The following is a 26563-nucleotide window of genomic DNA, read 5'->3' as shown; positions in this document are numbered from 1 at the left end:
GCCCCGAGTCCGCCCGCCTTCCCCACCGCCCGTTGGGTGTGCGGTGCCCCCGCGCCCGCCCCTCCGCCGAACGGCTCCTCCCGGGCCCCTCTGGGGCTGTGGCTGTGGCGGATGGAGGGTTCTGTCGCGGCGCTCCGTCTTGCCTCGCCGCCCTCCGTCTCTCCCGGGGCCATGGCCGGCGCGAGGCAGCCGGTAAGTCCCGCCGCGGGGAGCAGAGGGGGCTGCCAGAGCCTGCCCTCTGCGAGAGGAGCGGGGGGACGGGGCAGGGCGGGGTGTGGGTCCTGGGCAGCGGCCTCCCCGAGGAGGAACAGTACGGTACGGTACGATACGATACGATGCAGTTGGAAACCGACTGGAGTCCTCGTAGTTGGGCAGCCGAAGCTGCTAGGGAATTACAGGTGTTGTGGAAGGTCTCAGAGGGTGCTGTGAGTTTCCAGAAATACGCTGTATCCTGGGTATTGGAGAAATGCTGCTCTGTGCATGAAGGCGCAGCGATGGGCGCCTAGGCTTTGAGGGCACAGTACCCATCGGCACGTTAAGGCTGGAATTCTGAATGTGGGCATGAAATGGAGTCCTCTGCTGAGCTTCTCACCTTAGCAATGCAAAGCTCGGATGTAACATAGAGTGAGAGGAGGTTGTTTGTTTGTTTGTTAGGAAAAGTTCCTCTGCCCTGGCTGCATAGTCAGCAGTCTGCATTTTACACCAGTAGGTGAAGCACCTGGTTGGGTGGCTCCAGGCTTTGTCCCACTGTGGTGTTACACAGCATGGCTGTGTGGGAGGCTGTCCTTGGAGAATGGCTGAAGGAGCTGGGATCGTTCAGTCTGGAGAAGAGGAGGCTCAGGGGAGACCTTATTGCTCTCTGCAATGACCCAAAAGGAGGTTGTGGGGAGATGGGGTTAGTGTCTTATCCCAAGTAGCTGGAATAGGACGAGAGGGAATGGCCTCAAGTTGTGCCAGGAGAGGTTCAGGTTGGATGTTAGGAAACATTTCTTCTCAGAAGGAGCGGTGAGGCACTGGCACAGGCTGCCCAGAGAGATGGGGGAGTCACTGTCCCTGGAGGTGTCAAAATAATGTGGAGATGTGGCACTGAGGGATCTGATTACTGGGCATGGTGGGGACGGGGTGATGATTGGACATGATGATCTTAGTAGTCTTTTCCAATCTTAATGATTCTATGATTCTTTGAATGGAGGACAGCCACTGTATTTTGTGAGTCTCCTTTCATAGAATCACTGAGGCTGGTAAAGATCTCTGAGATCACCAGCTCCAACCAATCACCTAACAGTATGAGTCCCACCATTATGCCTTGTCCCTCATTCCCTCAGGAATGAGGACCCCACTACTTCCCTGAGCAGCTCGTTTCAGTGCTTGACCATCCTCTCCATGAAGAAATTGTCACCCATAGTCAATCTAAACCTCCCCTGGGACAACATAAGACTGTTTCCTTGCATCCTGTCACTTGTCACATGAGGAAAGAGACCGACACCTCCTCGCTGCAGCTGGAGTAACTCTCCTCTGGGCTGGTTTGTGGGAGGCCAAAAAGATCTGGAAAGGAGAAAAACCTAAGAGCTGAAGTATAAGAAGCATTACAGAATGTTTTTGCTGACTGAGGTTGTATAAAGAGTGTGAAGAGAGGCAATAAAGCAGCAACAGAGAGTGGGACTGAAGGGCCCACTAGATCTGTGAGGGGAAGAGAGGAGCACAGAGGTGGAAAGCTTCACAGGAGAGAGAGCTTGGTCTGTCACTGAGAACAGTGCTTTAGCCCTGGGTTTTCAAGTAACAATATGACATCAAATAAGATTTCCTAGCTTGGCACATGCTGTGCAATCATTGAAGTGTTTCTGACTGTGTTGTGGGAAGGTTTTTGTTCTCAGTCCTTTCACAGAAGGAATGCAAAATCACTCAGAGTGCAGTCTGACCTTACCATACAATCAGACTGCACACAGTCTGAGATGCACGCATTCAGTGCTTCCAAGTTTTGAAATTTTGACTTCTGGGAAAGTTCTGGCAGCCGTTTCAGCTGTACAGCAGCACACAATGCTCAGCATTGACTAATTAAAGGGGAGAAGAAGAAAGCGACCCACGTTGCAGTCAGACACCCGCTGCCAGCTGCTGCCGCTCGCACCCAGGGCCTTGCTCCTGGTGTGGACAAGAAGGGCCATGGACTGTGGCTGACTGCTGCTGTCCAGGAAACACAGTGCCCCAGTGGCTTGCAGCCAGCCCAGGGCATGTCTGCTGAAGCAGAGTGGTCACTGTGTCAGTGCCAATTATTTTCTCTTATCACAGACATCTTAGTGTGCTGCGGCAGATTTCAGCTCCTTGCTTTGTTTTCCTCCTTACCTACAGTACAGGAGGTGCAGGTACAAAGCATGCCACGTTCTCAGGTTACTTAAACACCTGCTGCAAAAGAGAGGCCTTCATGACCTTTGCAAATGCCTGTGAAATCACCTCCTCACAACTGGAAAATGAGCAAGGTGTTTCTGCTTTTTTGCTTCTTTGCTGCTAACTACCCTCCCATAGAATCCAACAGTTCTCTGCAGCAGCAGCACAGTGAGCTGCATGTCCTCAGCTGACAGCACTGCACTTCTTGCTCTGCCTAGGGCATTGTTGGGCATCCAAGCAGGTGCTTGACAGATGTCTCTTCAGGCAGAGTCTTACGGCAAGAAATGTCATTTCTTTTTTTTTCTTTAAGGTTCTTAATAAAATATTTCTGTAAATATATGTACCTCTCTCTCTCCATATATATTCCATATGTGTACCAAGGAAGTTTTGTGGCACTCAGTGGTTTAAGGCAGTCAGCTGCCTTGTGTGTTGAAGTGGACTTAGAAAAAAGAAGTTGTAGGGACATCAGACTGCCAGAATGCTGTGTAAAAGGTCATTTGCAAGAGCTGTGAGAAGAATTCTGGGCTCAAGATGTTTTGGATCAGTCCCCAAAAGCTGGCTGCTGTTTCTGTCATATTGAATAAGTCACTTGTTCGCTCTGAGTAAAATTTCTCAAATGAATTTTCTTTGAATCATCATTTGGCCAATAATTTCCTTTTCCTATGCAATGGTTTTTGGCATATTTTGCTTCATATTTGACTCCTTATGTTGCTTTTTATTTTACAGAATAGGCTGATGTATTAATTCCATGTCATTTTTAGCAAATTTCTTTTCTTACTCTGCATCTTCATGGACTTTTCTTCATGCTTTATTTTTTTCCTACCTCACTCCCCTGTATTTGCTGTTTCCTTTGTTCTGTGTTACTTCACCAAGGTTCCCTTTCTGTTCCCTCTACTCATCCCACCTGCTCTGTCTCTCCTTCTTGCTTGTATCTGAATAGAGATTCACCAGTGGTATGTATGCCTGCATCTTCATTTTAGATTTTGACCACCCAAAAATGGAAAATAATTTTCTGAGTAGAAAAATAAAATCTCTATTTTGAGGCACAAGCAACGTTAATATTTATTGGATTAAATTTAATGGCATTAGGGAGGTAATTGATTACAGCAGGATAGTGTCACTTGGTATTGGTGAGTAAAAACACTTTTTCTGGTTTAATGAATACCCACAGCTGTTTGCTATTGTGAGAGACTTGGGACTCTGCATGAGTCGCATTTGCAGAGCCTGCAGGCCAGCAGACTGCTGAGGTAATGGTTTGCTTAGACTGCAAGTCTGGTTCTGCAGGAGGCTTATCTGGGAGACCTGTGTAAGTCCGAGATGCAGCCTTTGATGTGGAGTGGCCCAGAGTTGTGCAGTTTTAGTCTGAAATACGTGGCAAGGTTAAAATAGAACTTTGTTCCTGAAAGAAAATTCTTTAAATACTACTTTTGTCTCAGAAAATTATTTTCATTTGCACGCTGCTTCTAATGGGCAAGACCACTTTCTATAAACAAGTGTACTAGAGGTACTGATTTTGCTGGTTCTATGAATGTTACACTACCAACTTTTAAAAAACAAATGAAAGGGGAGGAGCAAGATGTGATTTGAGCCACTGCAACTTGCCAAAATTTTTTTCTATTTTGATGAGACTGTTAATTCTAAGAAAGAAATGAGAAACAGGAAGAATTTATGGGAGTATTCCAGTCCTAGTAGCATTCAGACTGCAGGCTTTGAATACTTCACTGAATAAAGTTGGGTGGTGAGCTGTCTTCAAACATAATTTAGCTGCTCCATCCAGCTGAGGCCGATTCAAAAAGACTAACTGGTACAGTGACTTAACTGCTTTTGCATGATTTCCATTTGGTAATGTTTTAGTTGTCACCATTTTCCTGAATAGGTGATACAGAAGTAACTTGTTTTTCAATCAGATGACATACTATTTCTTAGAAAAGTAGTATTAGTGCAGATATTTCATAGTCAGGTTTGTGGATTTAATGTCTCTGATATTAGATTAGATAGTAACACAGTGAGGCTGCGTGGGGTGCTGGCACGCGTATTATATTAAGGTTGGAAAAGACCACTAAGGTCATCTAGTCATGATGTGCTTGGAAAATTTTGGAAGGGAAAATGTAGCTTATTACTCTTTATATGAAAGGAATGTTCCCATGTTTGTCAGACTTAACAGCTTTATGAAGTTATTTATTATTAGAGTGTGGATGGTTGCAAGTCTCCAGATCAGGACAGCAGGACTCAATGTTGTAATGTTTATCAAGTGGAAAACAGAAGTACAACCGTGCAAGGATATATTCTTCTAAATCAGCATGGCTGAGACTTCAGCTGAAGTTGAACTACACCGTACTTCTTGAAAGTTTAACAGCTAAGAGCTTTTACTGCAGCATTATTGGTGAAACTGGTTCCTGAAGAGTCAGCTTAGTAGCAGTTAAGATCCCTGAAATACTACACAGATTTTAAACTTAGAAATAGACCCTGAAGTTTCCAGCTTTTCATCAAACTCAACTCAAAAATCTCTTCCTTTATAGGTACTATAGTCAAGGCAACTCTGTTTTCTTGGAAAGACGTAAATTGGCAAAGTTTTGTAATGTTTGTCTGTAAAATTGATTTTCAAGACCCTGAGTTATCTTGTTCTGACCATCCTTCAGTCTGTCAGTCTTCTCTTTAAAATGAGACCAGTAGGGCAAGACATTAAAACCTGTTCTCATGACTGATAGAGTGAATACTCTTTGTGCTTGAAATTCCTGCTGTTACATACTCTGTGGTCATGCACATTCTCGATGTCAGGTCGTGTAGAGCTGGTGAGGTACGAGGTTTGGGGCGGAGGCGGTGGTTAGCTTGTTGGTTTACCAAGTCATTAGCTCTGGCAGAAAGAATTGAGATGAGCAGTCTTGTGATGGAGGTTCTAAATTACATGTGGGGGGAGTATGAATCACCTTCTAGCACTTGTAGCCTTTTACTTTGTTACGCTTTTACAGTTTACCAGGGCTTTTCTCTCTGGTGTCAAGCTTTTGTGTGAAATGACACAGCACTTGTAGTGGACTTCTGTATATTTACATTTCCAGAAAAACAATTCTCCTTTTCACTTGTAACTGTTGTAATATCATTAAATTTAAATTAACTTCTGTGTACTGAAGAAAGATGAAACACGCTATTTTAAATAGCAAACTTTAGATGATTGTCTTGACAACTGCATTCATATTTGTTGCAGACATCTCACTTTCCCGAGTGAAACACATATCTGTAAGTACCGTTTTTGGGAGAAACTCAGAAACACAAAGAAATGATGAATTTTTAAAGAGCAATGCAGCCATATTGTTGAGTTGTAAACACAGCCACAGTTCTCTAAGCTAAGCCCAGGGAAGGCGCCTTGTTTTGCTCGTTTATTATTTCCCATTGTCCTCTGTTTTACAGAAATTTTATCAAATGTTGTGATAAACAACCAATATAACAGTGGAAGAAAAAATTGGTTTTTAGTTCTGTTCCCAGAAAACAATACACTTTTGTGCTGAATTGCTAGGTTGTGATTAATCACTTTCTTCCTTTCCAGAATGGAAGTTCCGGAGTTACTGGCTGTGAGAACTCCTCTGCCTGCTGCCCTATGTACAGTGGGTATAGCTGTAATATGAGGTTTCTCACTCTTCTCTTGCTAAGTGTATTTAATCCTGTCGTAGTGCCTTGTGGATGATGCAGTAATTGTTTCTAGTGACTTCTGGAAATGGCCAATGAGCTTGTGGCTTTTGTTGGTTTGTCTACAGAAATTAAAGTGGACTTGAATGAAAAAAGCCTGCTCTGGGGCATTTTTGTGGAGAGTAACAAATGACAGGCGGTGATTTTGAGAGCAGCCCAGCACAATTTGGATTTGGTTGCCACGATATCACATGAAGATGGAGGGCCTCTCTTCTTGACGACCATGCACCAGGCCTGGCACTGCCACTGGGCGAGCGTAGGGGCTGTCCTGTTTTGCTCTGTGCTGTGCAGCCTCACTTCCAGCACTGCGTGAAGGTTTGGGTGCCACAACATAAGGACATAACGCTATTAGAGAGTGTCCAGAGGAGGGCTGCAAAGGTGGGGAAGGGTCTGTAAGGCAAGGTGTGCGGCTGAGGCCCCTCGGTGTGCTCATCCCAGAGCAGAGGAGCTGAGGGGAGGCCTCATGGCGGCTGCAGCTCCTCACCGGGGGCGGAGGGGCAGCGCTGAGCTCTGCTCTCTGGGACAGCGACAGGGCCCGAGGGAACAGCATGGAACTGTCAGGGGAGGGGCAGCTGGGGGTTAGGGAAAGAGTGCACCAGAGGGCAGTGGGCATGGAACAGTCTGCCCAGGGCAGTGGTTTCTCCTCGTTACATTAGTCTAAGCAGAGTTACCTGACTACATCAGTCTAAATTGAGAGCTAGCACAGTCTGTAGTCCCACACAAGAAATCCTGTGCGAAACCAGAGGAGGGAAACCATCTGCTGTAAGCTGTGTCCACATCCTTTTAGCTACAAGCAGTCTGACACTTGCCATGTGTACGTGCTACAAATGGTGGCTCTCTTGTGTGCTTGTAAGTATTAAATGAAGATGTTTCTGCAGTTGGCTATATGCACATTCCCAGAAGCCAGTAATAGCAAGTGGATTGCAAACAAAAGAGGCAGAATTGCATGGACTTGTCACTGTTTACGCTTTTGATATGGAATGTTTTGAAACACAATTGTATGAACTGATAATCTTATGCGTTTTTTTTTTATATGTTCATCGCCTTGGTATTGTGATGCAGGATTCTGGATATTTAAAACCTAATGTGCTCCTCTAGACATTTCTAATAATATATATTATCTAGAGTTCTGATGTGTAGGTAACAAAATAATTACTTATATAATACAATTCCAGCTACTCAGAATGTGTTCTGATTGCTAATATATACCTTCCTGTGATTATGGTTCCTAGTTTGAAATCTGTTTTCTAAGTCTTTTAGTCATTTCTAAGAGTAAATCAACTGTGATATGATATTCTTTCAGTGGTTTTCAGTTTATATTTTTAGTTGGACTTGTCTGCTTCATTTCATTTCTGTTCCCCCATGCCCCTCTCTACCTCACAAAAAAATAAAAGGTCTTCACCTTGACACTGCAAATAGCCACATAAAATAAATCTGAGTATTTTCTCAAGTTGTAGGGTAAAGCTGAGTTGAGAGATTCTTTTTTTCCCCTGGTCTGTTGCTTTTCTGAATTCCTTGTAAATTGTAAGGAATGAATTCTGGCTTACTAACAGAATTCCTTTCTTGCCATTGCTAATTGCTTTGAGGCTCACATTGCTAACATACTTTTTTTTTGTTTTAAATAGCAGAATGATGGCCTTCGATCCTTACCCTTGTCTGGCCATGTTGGTTTTGATACTTTACCTGATCAGCTGGTTAACAAATCCATCAAGCAGGGCTTCTGCTTCAACATTCTTTGTATTGGTAAGTGCTGTTTGATTGTAAGCTATACCTCTCCTTAGGAAGTTACTTTTTAATGTTAAGCATGAACTGTAATTCCACTCTTTCCCTACCTTTGCTTATTTGTATCAATCCTTTGGTTTTTTACTTAGTATTTTTATAAAAAACAGGAAGACCAGAAATGTTGAAAATGGACATAATGCATTTATTGATATATGGGTAACTTCTTGGATTCTTTTGAGTGAACAAGGCCACACAATTTTTACTGCAACAGAGCTTTAGATCAAAAAGTCTTAAAATCCAAGGTGATAATGTAGACATATTTCTATGCTTACCAAATAAACGCTTCTTTATAAAAATTTTTTGTCAAACCCTGTGGTTTCACAGCTAGTTATTTGGCTTTTGGATCTGATGGGAAATTTGTCTGCACTTCTGAAGAAACTGAAGTCAGGAGCCATTCTGCTTATTACTCAGTATAGATAAGTATTAGCTGTCTCCTGTTTGTGTGATAAAAATTTAACAGAAAGTATTTAGTGCTCCTTATACATATAAAAAAAAAGGAATGCAGCAACTATTTTGTTTGGAGAATTCATTTAATTTTTTTTTTTTTTGATTGATTTGTCAAATTGTTCTGCTAACACTTGGTGTACTTGGCAGGTATTCTATTTCACATGCAAAATTTCTCCCCCATCCCTTCTGTTTAACTTTAGGGGAAACTGGATCTGGGAAATCTACCTTAATAAACAGTCTGTTTAACACCAGTATTGATGACCCCATGTCAACTCATTTTCACCCAAATGTAAGACTTAAAGCTCAGAGATATGAACTCCACGAAAGCAATGTTCGTTTGAAACTGACCGTTGTGAGTACCGTGGGATTTGGTGACCAGTTAAACAAAGAAGATAGGTAAGTGTTGCCTTGTTGCTAATGTATGCAGAAGTCTTGGTCTTCAATTCCAGTTTGATTCTTCTTTGGGCTTTGTAGTAAATATTTTTCTTACATGTATTCTAAATATTTGGTTAACTGTTTTCTCTGTGTACCAAAGCAGGTAATGTTTTACTCCTTGTCTAGGAAACTGCTTGAGAAATCAGCTGAAATCTGCTCCCTTCTTTATGATAAAATCTTTCATAAATATGGGTAAATAAAAAGTGCAGTAGTGACAAGAGTTTCTTTTGGGGTGGAGGAGAGCAGGCAGATAAGATCCATGGGAGACTATTTAAACAACCTAGAAGGTTATGATGCACAGTGCATTATATAGAGTAGATCTATAGGTTATTTATTTATTTATTTAATATTGGATCATATTAAAGACCTCAAACTGGAAGGAACATTATATGGATTCTTGAAGTCCTTTGTTTTCAAGTTGGTCAGCTTAATCAAAAGATACGGAAGTACAGTTCCGGTTTTGTCTCTGCTGTTATGAACTGAACATTTTAAAATATTGAACTGTATCTCAGCAGATTTTTTCTTTAATTATGATGAATTCTAATAGTCCTTTGTGCTACATGCGTGCCTAAATTGTGGTAATTTTAAATGAAGGTTAGAGAATCGCATTAAGATTGTCATGAGATCGCTGTCATGTGATATCATTGGAAAACAACTCATGCTAGAGTCTTAGATGAATGCGATGTAAGTAGGTATTAATATAGATACTAGAGGTGCTGATGTATTATATTGTAAGAAGCTGCCTTTTAACCACGTATTAACTTTGAATACAACTACTGCTTTTGAATTTTGATTGCTTTTGATTTGGTCTAGTAAGTTTTTGTACCAGCGGAGCTGTGAGGTCCTGCTGCTTGGACATCTGGCAACACTTTCTTTTTGAAAGCAGATTATAACTGTCTTTTAAGTAGGATGAAATTTACTTAAACTGTACTGATACTGCAAATTAGATTTTCATTCTTCTCTCACCTTCCTCCTTTCCAATTTTTGTTTATTGTTTAAGAGCTCTCTCGTGTACAGTACTTCATCTTCAGAGGATACTGAAAGTCCTGTTTCTTGGTACTGGTAATTGCATGTTCTTTCTTCTCTTGTATCTAGAGGTTTTGTGTGTCTTCCTTGAATCTAAGAGTTCTGTGGTTGCACAGCTTGATTGCCAAAGTTTATAAAACATTACTTGAGAAGATCACTAATAAGGAAAAGTAACTTTACATAGGTTTTTTTTTTTTTCCACTGATAGTAGCTAGAGAGTAATTTGTCTGGTTTTGGTGCACAATTACTTTTGGAGTAGCCTCTCAGAAATTAGGATCAGTACATTTAATCTTATGCTGTATTATGCACCTGCACGAGCATCTTGTTCAATTGTAAAGTGAAAATGCACGCAACAATACAAGAGTAATTCCTTTTCTAGCCTGTTTGGGAGTAGCTGATGTCTAGTTGTTAAATTTTATTTTATTTTTTGCAGCTACCAGCCAATAGTGAATTACATAGATGCACAATTTGAAGCCTATCTCCAAGAAGAACTGAAAATTAAACGTTCAGTATTTAACTACCATGATACTCGCATCCACGTGTGCCTCTACATCATTTCACCTACAGGCCATTCCCTAAAGACTCTAGATTTGTTAACCATGAAAAGTCTAGACAGCAAGGTAAGTCTTTGAAATAGCTCTTAGGACTTGTTCTGTTTTCTGACTCATCCTGCAGCTTATAAGTCTACTACCAACTCTTTGTTCCATATCTATGTGTTTGGTTTTAGGGTACTGTATTTTGTTTGTTTTTTAACTTCAGAACCACTTAGTTCAACAAAAAGTTTACAGTTCATCACTTATCCATTTACAAATCGGAAGAACACAGAGAGACAACCTCTTAACATCTTACTGTGATAGGATAGGATACCCTCCACGAGTGCTGTGATGTTTCTAATAAAGTTTGTTTCTAGTTCACTATCAAGTTTTGGGGCTTCTGGAAAATTGGCATATAGAAAACTTTGCAGCACTGTAAAGATCTTTGTTATAAGTAGCTAAAGGGGTGAGTGCTGTGAGCCCCGCCAGCCTGACTTTTTTGTGATGAGCTGTATTGATGTTTTAAACTACACATATTGATTAATTTTGAAACCTTTAAAATAGTTCCTAGTGATTATTTCCACTTTCTCAATTCTTGCGATTCTTAGAATGGGTTTGTGTGAATTGGAAGAAGATAAATATTTAAGCCATTTTAAGGAATCTTAATTGTTAAGAGAGAAGAACTCTTCTATTTTCTGTTAAAATATTAAGAAATTAGAATACTTCAGTGTTGTTTCTGTTCTTACTGCCTTTTTGTTTGTGCTTTACTTTTACTATGTCTGCATATGTTCTTTCTCCTGTACGTGAGCCATAAGCGTACTTCTTAACCTGAAGACACATTCAAATATACTTAAGTCAATCTACAAAATACCAACCAATAATAATTTCAAGTATAAATATTTTTTCATTCTCTATAGCATGAAGGAACAACAGATGCTTTGACATGAATGTAAGGTGTTACATGAAAATCCTAATTTAGAATAATAGTGTATTTTGTAGGCATGAAGAAAAAAGTGATAGTTTGCATTTCAGACAGAGGGATGATCAAGGGGCTAAAGTTGGTGCTAGCAAACAGGGAAGCAATGTGCATGGGTAAAGTGTAACCTTTATCCTAGTGGCTTTTTGTGGTCATCTTAGTTAAACTACTTTTAAACTACTTTTTAAAGTTAAACTTCAGTAAGTCTGCATTGCTGTTGAAAGAAGCAGTCTCAGCTGCTTCTTCACATTGTGCGTGCTTAAGTGTTTTCCTCAGTCAGTTTCCTGGATGAGGGGTCTGATTTAAACTGAAGATTTTTGCTTGGTTAGGGAACTGATGAAGCTGAAAAGTAATCTGTCTCCTTGGACAGCTGCACAGATTTTAGTTCTGCCTGGAAAGGAGCAGCTGCAGGCAAGGAGAGAAGATCAGGACTGCTGCTGTAGTTTCAGGTGTTGACTTTTCATGTGGGGATGAAGTGATTCTGTGTGAATGGCCTATGGCTTTCTAACAGAATTCAGCTTTGGTGCAGTGGGAGACGTGAGTGGGGAAGAGGCTGAAAGGAGTCAGCTGGTGCACAAGTGAGCAGCAGACATAGATGGAAGCCCTGGGACTTGGGGCACGTCTGGATGTGCTCCAACTCAATACAGTTCAAGTCTCCTGTTAGTTCAGCTGAGTGCGCGCTTTCAGTTAGTGTTGTTCTTGGATGAAAGTACTGTGATACTAGTTGTCAAGTAAACCTTAGGAGCTGCAAGCAAAAATAAGTCTTGTTTAACAGATTAAACAAAAAAGGACTATTTCTGTTGCTTATCTGAAGCCACAGTAGTACTGCTATTGAGTTTTAATGACAGGTATGATTTAACATCAATAATGATAACTAGACTCAGTTTGCAGTGATCTTGCTTTTGTTTTGTTACTTGTCTCCACGGCAATCTTTCCCTGCTATTCATTGCCAGTCTCTCCTAGTTAGAAGAGCCTGAAAACCTTTTATGTTGAGAAGGTGGCGTGAAGGTTAATTAAAGTCTGAGGACTCTGTTCCATCCATTTCTAAAGCTGTGCAGTGGAAAACCTAAATCAGTGTACCTCAGCTGATTTAGCTGAAGCTTTGGATTTCTCCTGGCTGTATCAGGTTGTTTATACAATCCTAAGTTATATCAGTCATCAAAAATAATCGATATATGTAGCATTTTGATTTAACCACACATATGCTTAGGCAGCATATGCTACACAATTAAGGAATATCACTATTTAATCTTAGAAGTCATACTTTAGTGTTGGTATGAGGAAACTGGGGAGGGAGGAGCCTTACAAGTGGGAAGAGAAAGTGAATGAGAGTGAGAAACTTCTAGTTTAAAAAATAAAATAGATTGTTTTAACGATACTGATTTTGAGAGATCTTATTTTTCTGAAATTGCAACATCATCTGTTTTATTTAGAATTAGGGGGACTGCACAACATTCGCTTTCCTGAAATATTTCTGAAATACTGACGTGCTAGGCGTTACATATATCTGCTTTGCAAGCACTTGTTAGCATGGCTAAGTTATCTTTCTAGGGAGGTTGTTTATTTGACTTAGTACTTATTATTGCTTTTTCCTGCTCTCCTGACACAAGTCAGTGTTTTCTTGAAGTGTTTTGCTGGCTTTGCAGTTTCAGAAAAATTACTGAATGGAGTCTTGAAATTCCATGCTTAGGAAATTCCATGCTTAGGAAAATTCCATTCAGGCAGAATAGTTGGAACAATACAAAGTGGGGTGTGTGTGTGTTTCTTCCTTTTTTTTGTTTCTATAATCAAGGAACGGTGCAGAACTCTCAAATTCTCTGAAATCTGGAAGAATTGTTTGTAGTGATCCACTAGAAATTTGCACATTAACTTTAATTCTTTGTATCTTATTCTGAAAGAGGTGGTAGGAAGGACGCAGGTGCTGAATCATTTTTAAAACTACCGAGTTACTGTTGTAACTATTCTAGCAGATAGGTCAAATTACAGCAGTAGGATTGAATTTAGAATTCTGAGTAACTACTGCTACAACTTGGAGCCAAGAGTCTTCAGTCTTAACTCATTCTTCTGCTCCCAGCAGGTACATGTCAAACTCATTGCTGTGCTAATGGAGTTAAGAGCTGTGGGTGACAGTGGTGAGATGAAGAGGACCTTGTTGTACCTGAAGGGAAGCTGAGGCGTTGGCAGCCAACTTCCTTTTCTTTGTGCATTTAACCTGCCAACTTTTGTTCAACACCTGAACCGTGTCCCCCAGTGCTATAAACCAAAACTTCTATTTTATTAACAGAGATATAAATGCTTCATGACATTTGGTAATAAGAAGGCATTGCTGTTCTTCTGAGTTATACACTGTATGAGGTCTCCTTCCTAATTCTTTTCTCAGAGTTGGTTATGAGGAACTATATTAAATAACATGTTACTGCTTTCAGGTGTTGGCAGTGAATATATTTTAGTGATTTGTGAAGCTTTCTTTGGTTATGGTTGAAATTAACCAGATATTGATGAAAAAGTTTAGACTGCAAGGGGAGTTTTGAAGAACTTATCACCAAGCAAATTTATAAACGTTGTTGTCTCAAAATCGATGTCTTACAGATTTCATGTAATTTGTCATTAATAGGTGAACATTATACCAATTATAGGCAAAGCAGACAGCATTTCTAAAACAGAACTACAGCAGTTCAAGAGGAAACTCATTACTGAATTAGTTAGTAATGGTGTTCAGATATACCAGTTTCCAACTGATGATGAAGCCATTTCTCAAATTAATACCATCATGAATGTAAGTAAATGTCAATAATGTCAATATTTCAGTATTAAGGAATCGCTCTAACACCGATTCATATCTGTTCTTCTGTTACTGTGGTGGGGATTATGGGTTTGTATTTGTTGCAAGTTGGTTATTTATTTTCTCTGTCTTTAAATGGCTCCCATGCTTTTGGGCTCCCCCAGCCCCCCAGGATTCCCTGGTCAAGTGCCTCATTTCTCCAGTTTTCTCCGTCTTCATGTTTGTAAATCTTTTTTTGTTTGCTTTTTTCCTTTTTTGTTGTTGTTATTGTTACTTTCTTTTGAAATCAGGACAGATTTTCTTTAGGAATCACAAAGTCAGGTGCTAGTTTTTTCACTGTTGTGCTTTCAGATCTACCCTGACAGCTTAAACTGGACCTGTGAAGCTAGACCTGGGTGTTTTGAGCCCTGTGGCTGTATTTGCTGTTTGTGTGGTAGATTTTTTTTTTCCCTTTTGTTTGTTTTTGGAGTGCTTGCTTTTCCGTTCTTATGTAAGAACGCTGAGAGCTAAGGCTTTGTTGGTGTGACTCTTACAGGGGCATTTACCGTTTGCTGTAGTGGGAAGTACAGAAGAGGTGAAAATTGGAAACAAAATGGTGAAAGCTCGTCAGTACCCTTGGGGCATTGTACAAGGTAAATGAATTCTCAAGTGTCTAACAGTAGTGGCTAATAACAGCCCCTATGAATATCAGTGAATCTTGTAGTTGAAAAAGACCATAAGAATACACAGATCATTCTGAAAGTAATGCCTCCTATTTTATTATGTTGGCTCACAGCATCGGGGGCAGATGTTGGTGGGATGGCAGTAGAGGTTGAACCTTCCTGCCAGTATTCATTTACATTTTATTGCCGTGCTACAGATGGCAGCAGAGGGGCAGTCTGACGCTATAGCACCTGACATGGAAATATATATGAAGCAAAGGTCTGTCATTGAACTCCTCCATGCAGAAAAAATGACATGTGTTGACGCTTGCCGAACATTTATGGAGACCAAACGGTGGTTGTGAGCACAGTGAGGTGGTGGATGGTGCATTTCAGCAATGGCAACAGTGGCGTGAAAGACAAACCATGTTCTGGATGGCTATGCACAGCAGTTACTCCACAAGATGCGGGGTGTTTTGATCAGCTCATCTGTGTAAATTGGTAGATTATGACCAGGGAACTGTGTTTGGAGCTGAATATCAGTTTCAGTGCATTGTAAACAATGGTGGCAACATTGGAATATCACAAAGTTTGCGCCAAATGGGTCGCATGAATGCTCACACAGAACAGAAAGAACACCGTATGCAAGTTTGTCAGGACCTATTGAACCAATACTGGGCTGAACGTGACAGTTTCCTGGATTGCTTCATTACTTGTTATGAGATGTGGTGTCACTACTACAAGCTGAAGTCAAAACAACAGTCCATGGAATGGTGATGTGTGAATTCCCAATTGAAGAAAAAGTTCAAGAGACAGCCTGCAGTGGGTAAAGTGATGTGCAGTGTCTTTTCAGTAGGAAAGGGGTGGTCCTTCTGGATTTCCTGGAACCTGGACAAACCATCAACTGACTGTTACATTACAATGCTATCTAAGCTGATGGCTCTAACTTCCAAAGTTAGGCCAGAGAAGAAGACAACCACACCCACCATATAGTCCAGATTTGGCACCTTCTGACTTCCATCTTTTCAGGTTGATGAAAGATGGTCTGTGTGGGCAACATTTTCCTAGCAACTATGCCACCACAGCAGGTGTGAAACAGTGGGTCACCTCTGCTGGTGCAGATTTTTACAAGCGTGGCATGTAGGTTCTTGTTTATAGCTGATGAAAATGCATAGCTACTGGTGGTGACTGTGTTGAAAAAGAGTGTTTTGTAGCTGAGAATGTACTCTATCAAATAGTGTTATTGTGCTCCTTGTATTTGTTGTCATTTCCGTGGAAATAAAGAGAAGGCATTACTTCTGCGGTGACTTGTGCATTTTTATAGTCTTTATTAATTATAAGATTAGCTGATATTCATATGAGCTGTTATTAGCCACTACTTTCATATTGGTTGTATTTTGTATAAACAGCTTTGAGAATTTAGAAATTCGTATTTGAAGTCTGCAATAACTGGTAGTTCCAACACTGATGCTTTCCTGGAATCAAGTCATGAGATGGTATATGTAATATTTGGCTTGGTCGATACTATGGCAGTGCCTCTAGCACTATCTGATTGTCAAATTTCCTGATTGTCAGAAGAGAAAACCAGAAATCAGTAGTTCAATTCAGATGTGAAATCAAGACATACTGGCACATGTTCAGTGGTACATACAGTTAGTGCTTCAGTGTGCGTATTAGAAATTACAAGGAAGTGCAGGAGGTATAATAAATACATCTCCCTTTTCCTGGAAGTGTAGTTAGTAAACAAAATAAAAGGACCTCAATGCTATTTAAAATATATTTTGATGATTTCAGTATTTGTGTATAATGATCCCTCTTTTAACTGATCAGTGGAAAATGAGAACCACTGTGACTTTGTGAAGCTCCGTGAGATGCTCATTTGCACAAATATGGAAGATTTAATAGAGCAAACTCATGCATGCCATTATGAGCTGTACAGACGCTGCAGACTGCAGGAGATGGGCTTCAGAGACAATGACCCTGAGAACAAGCCAGTAAGGTAAGAGTCTTAATGTATAGCACTGACTTTCCACTTTCATTTCATATTTGACCGTATCAGCAGAATAGAGAACGAGGTTCGTAGTTAGAACAGTTTTTAGAGAGAGAATTTTTATGTATTTCTTTTTTCTAAATCAGAGTAAGTACGTACCTGTTCCTGTATCTTCATGGAGCAGTGTATGAGTTTATATGAGCATTGCTTTTACAGGCATACAAGCTCTATTTCTGAAATATGTCTGTTTTACCATAAACTTGAGAATTCTGACTTTCATTGTGGAGAATGTCTGTTTTTGTCAGGTATGTATACTGTATGCCTTTCAAAATGTTACCATTACAGAAGTAATGCTGTTTTACTTTTTCTCTGATAATGTCTGGTTCTGAGCAATGGTTTGGCTGCACTTAAAGTTCAGGAGGAACTGAAGCAAAAACTTTCACAAAAGCATTGTTTATACTGTTGACTTCCCACATTATCTGCTGTAATAACAAACGTGTAGCCTTCTCAGGTCAAGACATCTCTTATTACATTGTAGGAAGTTATTATTTGCAGGTTATTCCAGAAGAGAGTAAAGCAAAGGGTTAGAGACACTCAGTTGTTCCATGTAGTAAAGCTGTTTTCTGTAGGAAGTACTTTTAATTTCTATATCCAGTTTGTTTAATCTGTTATTTCCAATTCCTTCATCTCTCCAATGTCCTTTGGTCATTTCATGTGTAGAGCTGTATTTTTAAGTATGCAAATTGTTATCAGCCTGATGGGGAGAAAATGATGCTTCAGTAACCTTCAAAGTCTTCACAATTTAGCAAAGTGCTATTACTGCATAGTCACTTTGGAAAATACCAACTTAAACCAGACATGAAAACAAAATATGGATTTGCATTAAAAAAAAGTTTCTAATGCTTTAAACCAACTGGATTGTTTACTTGTTTCACATAGAGATCCAGACTATATTTAAGTGCTCTCGTAAAAATAGGTAGCTTACCTCCAAATTGTTTTTAGTGGTGTAAATTCTTTGCTTTCACCTTTACTTTGTGCAGAAGTTCTAAAGCAGTTGCAGTTACTGTAGCTCACAGAGTGTTGATGGAGCAGCATTTCTTTCACTAGGTCTGATTTATATATTGTTCAAAGTGACCACTAAATAAGAAGAATATAGTCAAGGAAGATGTTGGATGTGGGCATTTCTTTGTGAAATCTTAATGTCAAGGCATGTCTGAAGAGCAGTTCATTTAGATCTTGAGTTGACCATGAGTCACTGTGCTCCACTGACATTTCTCTTGACTTACCAAGAAAGGAATACATTCTTTTCATACGTAGAGAATGAAGGTGAATGAGATTTAAAGCCCGTTGTAATTGACTGTATACTTTTCATTGGGCTTGAGAACATACACCAACAGCTGATTCCTTGTTTTCTTTGTCAAAGGAAAGTAAGGAAACTGTTTATATAGATTTGTTCATGGGGATATTGACTGCAGTACCTTTTGCTTTCCTGAAGTTGAATTTCACAATGTACAGCCATTTCAAACTAAGAGTTCTTAAATTAAAAAAAAAAAAGTAATGTCCACTGAACTACATTTTTTTTCCGCAAATGTAAGAGTTGTCTTTGCAAAACCCCTAAACAACTGACACTTTGTTAACAATGTAAAGTAGCAGGGTTGTCTGCTTTGACATCAGAATGTCATAGTATTTTACAGGTTAGAATTCGATTTAGTGAAGCTGTAGAAAACCTAAGTTCCCTCTGGTGTGTAGTTTTTATGTATGGGCCACTAAATGTCAGCTTATTAAGAGTGTTGGGGCAAGACAGTACTCTTTAAGAATTAGTTTTGGCAAATCATGTCTGTTGAAAATGTAATTATTTTGGAAGGATAAGAATAGGTAATGCATGCTAACCCAACAAAAGTAACTTTTTCCCAGATTTACAGAGAAAGGAAGAAACAAATGGGACTGGATCTAGGATGTGTGCTTGTCTCTTAGTCATGTGGCATGGTGAAAGACACTGAGGTCTGAAAGGGAAAACATTTGGTCGTTCCTGAGAGACATTTTATGATGCCATAAAAAGGGAAGAGAATATAGAAGATCTGTATGTGGCCTAATTAGCAGACTAATGTAACCTCATCCATAAGGTGCTTTCTGAAGCTCTTGATGAAACCATGAAGTGCGTTATTCTTAATGTGTGATTAAAAAATGTCATTTTCCATAGAGGAAGCCCAATGGTTCTTGTTTTCCTGACTTGCAAATTTAAGTTTCTTTCAGAATAGGGGCTATCTTTTTCTTCTAAGTAAAAGACACTTGAGATAACATGCCCTATCTTTTGGCATGATGTAAAGACTTGTGGAGTTCTTGTACAACTCTTTTGGATTTAAAAGTACAGTAGTAATTTAGTAATCTAAAATTGTATGCCTGTGCAAAGCAACATCAGTAATTCTTGGATTTTCAGGTACCTTGTGAGATAGGTTACAGGTGGACATCTATAGAGGCTTTAACTCTTCCATGTGGAAAAATAAACTTGTTATCAAACTTTATTTTTTATGGGACGCTTGAAGACCTCTTCTTTTGTGTGTGAGTGGATTGTCTAGTCCTGCCATTTTGATGGGCTAGTTACTGCAATTAGGGAATCTTAGGTTGAAAAGTTGTCAACCTCCTAGATTCAAATCATTCTTAGCGAGAGATGATTGCGGAGATGCCCAGAACAGGAAAATTTGGAATAGTAGGAAACAGCAATCTGGATATCAAGACTGCTTCCAGCCAAACAAATGTCAAAATATATACGTGTCTGGTAAGCTTAGATGTTTGCATAGGAGGAGAGGATTATAATATTACTGAATTTTGGCATCTTATTAGTCTACTTTTTTATTATAAACTGTGCTGTTGCCTCAGGGAGTGTTCTTGTTTTGAAAGAAGAAAACTGATAGGCAGAGTCTGTTGAAGAAAGGCTGGTATTTGGGCTGTTTGCTTGCATGTTCTGATTCTCTGATATTAATTATTCTCTGGTGTAGTTGTTATTCTGTGTTCAGAGGTACAATTTCTTCATCTTAAATGTCTGAGTTTATGTGTATGTGAAGAAGCTTCTCTTACTCCTTAAAACTCGAATATTCAGACCTTGCAGTTCTAGAACAAAAACATGTTTATTTTCAGTCTGTTTTGAGGATGATGAGAGAACAGGAAAGATTCGATAAGATCACATGTAGAGGAACATTGATAAGACTCAAGTTATCTTTTCTTAGGAAGGAAAACAGCGTATCTTAAAGGCCATTAGACTTCTTCCTCTAAAAGTCCCTTGGAATTGGAGTTCATCTGACCAAGCATTTAATTATTGGAATGTCTGTTATAAGTTTGGAAAAAAAATGGAAGGAGAGGCATGGAATACTGAAAGTGCCCACGGATGTCATCATGAGATCTGTCTTAATTATTTTATAACAGTTTTGGGAATCTGCAGAGATCCCAGTTGACTGAAAACTGGTTAACATTGTTCCAATTTTCAAGAAAGGCAAGAAGGAAGACGCTGATAATTACAGACCTGCCAATCTCACTGGCTTGGCAAAATTATGGAGAATATTACTGTGGGAGTTACTGACAAACACCTGAAAGACAACGCAGTCATGGGTCACAGCCAACGTGGGCTTACAGGGTAAAGTCCTGTTTAATGAACGTAATCTCCTTTTATGACAAGGTTACCACTCAGCTGACCAAGGGAAGCCCGTTCACACAATCTTTCTGGATTTCTGCACGGCTTTGAATATTGTTTCTTACGGTATCCTTCTGGAGAAAATGTCTGACATGCAGCTAGATGAGTAAATAACATGATGAGTGACCAATCAGTTGGTGTGTCCAGATGTAACGTCCTGTGTTAAGACTGAGGTTTCGCAATGTGGAAATTCTGGGGGGATTTTTCTGGAAATTTCAGTGTCTTGATTATTAATCAACTTCTGCCTCCAATGTGAATCATTTTTACTTGGAAGTTATAACTCCAATGTTTTAGAACATGAGATTTCCCAGGTGCTTTATTTACTTTGAAAAGTAAAGTACTGTTAGGTTCAATATTTTTTGTTTTTGCAAGGTTGTTTACTTAAATAAAAATTAAGAAAGCTCAGAAACCTGTTTCTACTCAAGTTTATGAATTATTATGTGGAGAACTATGATATTTAATATTTCAGATGTGTTTGATTTGTTTACATAACGTTCCAGATTGTAAGTTTTCCACATTGAATTGAACAGTGTGCTGGAGACCTGCTTACATTTTTGGACTTCAGTCTACAGGAAGCCTACGAGGCAAAGAGGCGTGAGTTCTACTTTGAGCTGCAAAGAAAAGAGGAGGAGATGAGGCAGAAGTTTGTGCAGAGAGTGAAGGAGAAAGAAGCAGTACTAAAAGAAGCAGAGCAACAAGTAAGCATGCCGGTCTGTCTTGAGTTTGTGTGCTGGGATTTGGAACAGTTCTTAGCAAAATCACAACTAGTTGATATTTATAATTTTCTAATAGGTGGCAGTAATGCTTAAAATCAAAAGCAGATTGACTGACTGTGCAAATTAGTTTAGCAGATTGATTAGACACTCATAAATAAATGGCAATCTTTTATAGAATAGGAGAGCTTATAGAATCATAGAATTGCTCAGGTTGGAAAGGACCTTCAAGATCATCAAGTCCAACCGCAACCTAACCATAATGCTCTAACAACCCACCTGCTAAATCATGTCCCCGAGCACCACATCCAAACGGTTTTTAAACACATTCAGGGATGGTGACTCAACCACCTCCCTGGGGAGCCTGTTCCAGTGCTTAACAAACCTTGCTGTAATGAAGTTTTCCCTGATATCCAACCTAAACCTCCCCTGGTGCAACTTGAGGCCATTTCCCCTTGTCCTGTCACCTGTCACCAGTGAGAAGAGACCAGCCCTGCTCTCACTGCAATCACCTTTCAGGTATTTGAAAGGAGCAATGAGGTCTCCCCTCAGCCTCCTCTTCCCCACACTAAACAGCCCACGTTCCTTTAGTCACTCCTCGTAGGGCATATTCTCCAAGCCCTTCACCAGCCTTGTTGCCCTTCTTTGGACCTGCTCCAGCACCTCAATGTCCTTTCTGTACTGGGGCGCCCAAAACTGAACATAGTGCTTGAGGTGGGGCCTCCTCAATGCCGAGTCTAGGGGCAGGATGACTTCCCTAGTCCTGCTCACCACACCATTCCTGATCCAAGCCAGGATGCCATTGGCCTTCTTGTCCACCTGGGCACACTGCTGGCTCATATTCAGCTGACTGTCCATCAGCACACCAAGGTCCCTTTCCGTCAGGCAGCTTTCCAGCCACTCCTCCCCAAGTGTGTAGGGTTGCCTGGGGTTGTTGTGACCAAAGTGCAGGACCCGACGCTTGGCCCTGTTGAAACTCGTACAGTTTACCTTGGTCCATCGATGCAGTCTATCCAGGTCCCTCTGTAGTGCCTTTCTACCCTCTGGCAGATCAACACGCCCTCCCAACTTGGTGTCGTCTGCAAACTTACTAACTTACTTATGATCTGCAGGGTTTAGTTGATAGCTGGGACAAGTCAGTAGGAAGGAATGTGGTGTTGAATATAATGGTCACGTTTGTCATATCAGCACAGCAGGTGCTTTTCAAGGCATTGGTTGCTGGAAGAGTAGTCTGTCTATTGGGGCCTCTAAAAGTCACATTACAGCAATTTATGACAGTTAACCATGGCCTAGTCACTAATGAATCATACAATTACAGTTATTATTTTCTGTCTGTTGAGGTAGTGCTGAGTTTAGTGGTGAGATTTTAAACAGAAAAATATTGTTGTCTGAGATCCTTCCCACCATGTCCCATGAGGAATTGTTCTTCTCACTTGCAGATTGAAGGAGCTCAGTCTTGTATTACAGTAATAGTAGGTTCATAGAGTATGTTCATTTATATATATGCACATTTTAAGTGTGAAGGAGGCTTAATATACTTTATTTTCTAGACCTGTGTAGTCCCCTGTGCTACTGGTAGAGGAAAAAATATCAGGTTCAATCCTTCTCAGTATGAGGCTGTCCAATTGGAATAATACTTGTCCATGTTCAAAATAGGCACAGCTGGGTTTTACACATTGACTGTGATACCCTTTGATATTTTTCCTTCTATGCTTTATAGTGTGCAGTTTCTGTGAGCTCTGCATATTGCAAGTGAATTATGGATATACATTTCCCAGTTCCCCATGTGAGGAAAACAATAATGCAGTCACTTGCAAAGAACATTTGTCATATACACTCTTGCTGCTCGTTCTCCCAGGAATGTGTATGTGTATATGAAAATAAAAGAAAAACAGGAGTTTCTGTTGTACTGGAGATGGCTTTTGTGTCCTTCATTTAGAGGAAACTTGTACTTGCAATGTGTAGCGTTACCACTCTGGAGTGGTACAATTGCTTCCTAACCTCATATTTTCTACTCTGAATTATTTTTATTGCAGTGCATCTGATTAGTTGAAGTAACGAAATAAATGATGAGTAGTATACATACGTACACACACATCTACAAAGCCTGACAGCTCTATTGTACAGGGTAGGCATACTGATACATTTATAGTATTATTTCTTTGTTCTTTCTTTGTGGAAGATGGAAATAAATCTCACTGACTTTTGTACCAGTGTAGCCGCACTCAGATTGAGTTACACCACGTATGTATTCTGCAACGGGCTGCCCAGAGAGGTGGTGGATGCCCCGTCTCTGGAGATTTTCAAGGCCAGGCTGGGTCAGGCCCTGGGCAACCTGATCTAGCTGTGCATGTCCAGGGGAGTTGGACTAGATGACCTTTTAAGGTCCTTCCAACTCTTAAGTATTGTATGATTCCATATTGACATAATTCAGAGACACAAACTTTGTACCTCAGCAAGCTTGAGTCTGAAGCTCTGCGTGTAGGTTCTAAATGTTTAACACTCTTGGTTGGATTAGAGAAGTGACATAGTTGAAATCCAAGGATATTGTGGTAGGGTTATAGTTCTCAGCTGGATCATCTTGATCCAGCTGGTCAGAAGGATACCGAAGCAGAGGTAGGTGGGAGGTGAGGAAAGGAGGCATGCAGTACCCCTTGGTTATCATGTACAATTATGCAGTGTGATTAAACAGATCAAATACATCCTAAGTCCATTAGGTTGAATCCATTAATACGTCAAAAAAACACAAAGGTTTTTTTGTTGCAGAAAAGCAGTTAACTTCCAGCAGGTAGCAAGTAACTCCCTCAACCTAATTGTGTGTGTACAAATTAATACATACGTGTAATTAAAATACATATTAAAACACATACCCCATATAACAAAAGTATGTATGGTTGCTTGCCCACCTGGTTTTAGGGAAGTGGATTCTGCTCGACGCATTCTGATTAAATAATTTGGTTTCCTCTCTAAAGGAATCCTTGTTTTTGATCTAACAAAGGTTTATCCTGCAGTAGATCTAATACTCATGTAGTGCCTTCCGTCATTTCCACCCTCACTTAGTGTTCAGTAGCCTGGCATCCGTCAGAAAAATACAATATAGAATGGATATATTCTTTTGGATTGCTGATTTTTTGGGAAAGAACTGCAATTTTATGTAGTTACAATATTAGCTGAGGTGGTTTTTACTGTTTAATTGCAGTGTTATATCACCACCTTGTGTTACTAGTTGGAAATGCGTTTTCTGTGCTTGCTTTCAACAGATTCAGGCTAATTTTGAACATCTTATGCTAATGCATCAGGAAGAGAAGCTGAAATTAGAGAAGAAGAGAAAAGCTCTAGAAGATGAAATTGCACTGTTTAACATGAAGAAAGCTAACGCTGAATTACTCCAAACACAGCCAATGGTCTCTACTCCTCTTAGCTTGAAGAGAGACAAGGACCGCAAAAAGTAAGTGCTTTCATTAGTCATCAGAGATAACAACAGAAAATTCTTCCACTTTTGTAACGCAAATTCAAGTCATCTTTTAGAGAGGATGCAAATGTGCTCCTATTCTGTTATGTGCTTGAAATTTTATCATGCTTGGATCTCTGGCTCTAAAATTAACATTTAGAGTAACTGTTGTATATTCTATGAGCATTCTTTTTTTTTTTTTTTTTTTTTCCCCTATGAAGGGACCAAGGTTTTCGGCTTAAACTGCTGTGCTTTGATGTCAGAAATGAAGAAACTGTGAATGCTCACAAACAGAGCGAGAAGGAGAGAAATTCACGCAGGGAATTCCAGAAATAGTATTGATTGGAGCAGTGTTCAGATTTTGAATGTAGGTTGCATTAGCTTTGTGAAGCGACCTGCCTGCTGCTGTCACAAAATACTAGATTTGTCTTCCTGCTACATACTTTTGAGAGGAGCAGTTGATAAAATTGGCTGTAAAGTTACACTAACTACACAGTATGACCTGATGCACACTTCACTTTGAGCATATTGATGTTCCTTCCCTCTCCACACCAAAATATAAGCTTGAATAGATTCTGAAATTTTAGAAATGCATTCAGAATGCAGAATAACGTGCTCATCTTCTTCATTTATAGACATTAAATTAAATGATGCAAACAATAGATGTTTTCAGTTCATTATTTTCCATTCCTGGTAGGTTACAATTTTAGTGCGGACGCCATTTTGTTGATTCATATCTTGTGGCACTTAAAAGCAGATCTTTTGTACACAAGTTATGCATAAACTGCTAGATTATAAAACCTTCAGAAGCTTTGTGAGTGCACGTACTTCCACAAATGTCAACAAGAGAGCTTTGAAGTTTTGGGTTGTATCCTAGAAGCCTGCTTCTGGTTCTTGTCAAATTTTATTGCATTTCAAATAATGTCACTGAATTCCTATTCCTAGACTTCTATTTTTTTTTTTTTTCTGGAAAAGGGGAATTATTGGTAACAAAAGTCATAAGCTGTACTGTTGCGATTAACTCCGAAGTTCAGGAGACTTCCAGATGTTTTCTCTGGTTTAGTTTTATTTCTTCAGAATATGTTACAGTTCACATGCTTGCTTTTGTTTTTCAGTTCCAGCTTTACATAATACCAATGACGGAAGAGTGATAATTTCTTTTGAGGAAGCTATGATGCACAGTATGGTTTTGGAAGTCAAGGAGTTGCGGTTTCTTACTACAGGAATTGGACAATCATTGCTCTTGTTGCTGCAGGCTAAGAGAGAGTTTTTAAGTTTGAGCCACGTGCTCATGGTGCGACAATTACTGTCGTTGTATGTGGACTTTCTAGTATGCGTCTGCCTTGATGCACACTTGCTTTATGTACGTGTGGCCAACTCCCATTTGTTTTAAGTGCATTGTACCAAAGAAAATATGTGTGCTATGAACATTTCCATTCATAGTATGAACGCCTTAGTACAAAAGTATTCAGTAAATATATCTACTCTAGCCTTTCTAAAGGGTTATCGTCATATGACATATTAGTCTACTAAATATTATTTAATACAAGTGCTAACATAATGTAATCATTTTGCCGACAGTGGTTTATTTATAGGCTTTTATTTACAAGCGCCATCCTCATTCTCAGATGCAGTCCATTGAGATATTTTGCAATCCTTGACTGTTGCATGATCATAGAATCATAGAATTGCTCAGGTTGGAAAAGACGTTCAAGATCATCAAATCCAACCGCAACCTAGCCATACTACCCTAACTCTAACAACCCACCGCTAAATCATGTTCCTGAGCACCACATCCAAACGGTTTTTAAACACATTCAGGGATGGTGACTCAACCACCTCCCTGGGGAGCCTGTTCCAGTGCTTAACAAACCTTGCTGTAATGAAGTTTTCCCTGATATCCAACCTAAACCTCCCCTGGTGCAACTTGAGGCCATTTCCCCTTGTCCTGTCACCTGTCACCAGTGAGAAGAGACCAGCCCTGCTCTCACTGCAATCACCTTTCAGGTATTTGAAGAGAGCAATAAGGTCTCCCCTCA

General features: G+C 39.9%; 1 protein-coding gene across 4 annotated transcripts; it reads left to right on the top strand.

Moving 5' to 3' along the window:
• Nucleotides 7–26090, top strand: SEPT10 (septin 10). 4 transcript variants are annotated; one of them, XM_021414433.1, is made up of 11 exons: nt 7–192; nt 5924–5981; nt 7689–7806; nt 8493–8688; nt 10187–10373; nt 13877–14038; nt 14580–14676; nt 16516–16684; nt 20926–21058; nt 24334–24521; nt 25640–26090. In XM_021414433.1, exons 2-11 carry the CDS (start codon nt 5925–5927, stop codon nt 25653–25655), a joined length of 1323 nt encoding a protein of 440 aa, XP_021270108.1. In that variant the 5' UTR covers nt 7–192; nt 5924; the 3' UTR covers nt 25656–26090. The 4 variants fall into 4 exon arrangements, with proteins under 4 accessions (XP_021270108.1, XP_021270116.1, XP_021270125.1 ...); XM_021414425.1 differs by lacking the exon at nt 5924–5981 and having other exon boundaries at nt 9–192; XM_021414441.1 differs by lacking the exons at nt 5924–5981; nt 13877–14038.

This window comes from Numida meleagris, chromosome 1 (genome assembly GCF_002078875.1).
Source record: "Numida meleagris isolate 19003 breed g44 Domestic line chromosome 1, NumMel1.0, whole genome shotgun sequence".
Taxonomy (NCBI): domain Eukaryota; kingdom Metazoa; phylum Chordata; class Aves; order Galliformes; family Numididae; genus Numida; species Numida meleagris.
This window is presented reverse-complemented; position numbering and strand designations above follow the sequence as displayed.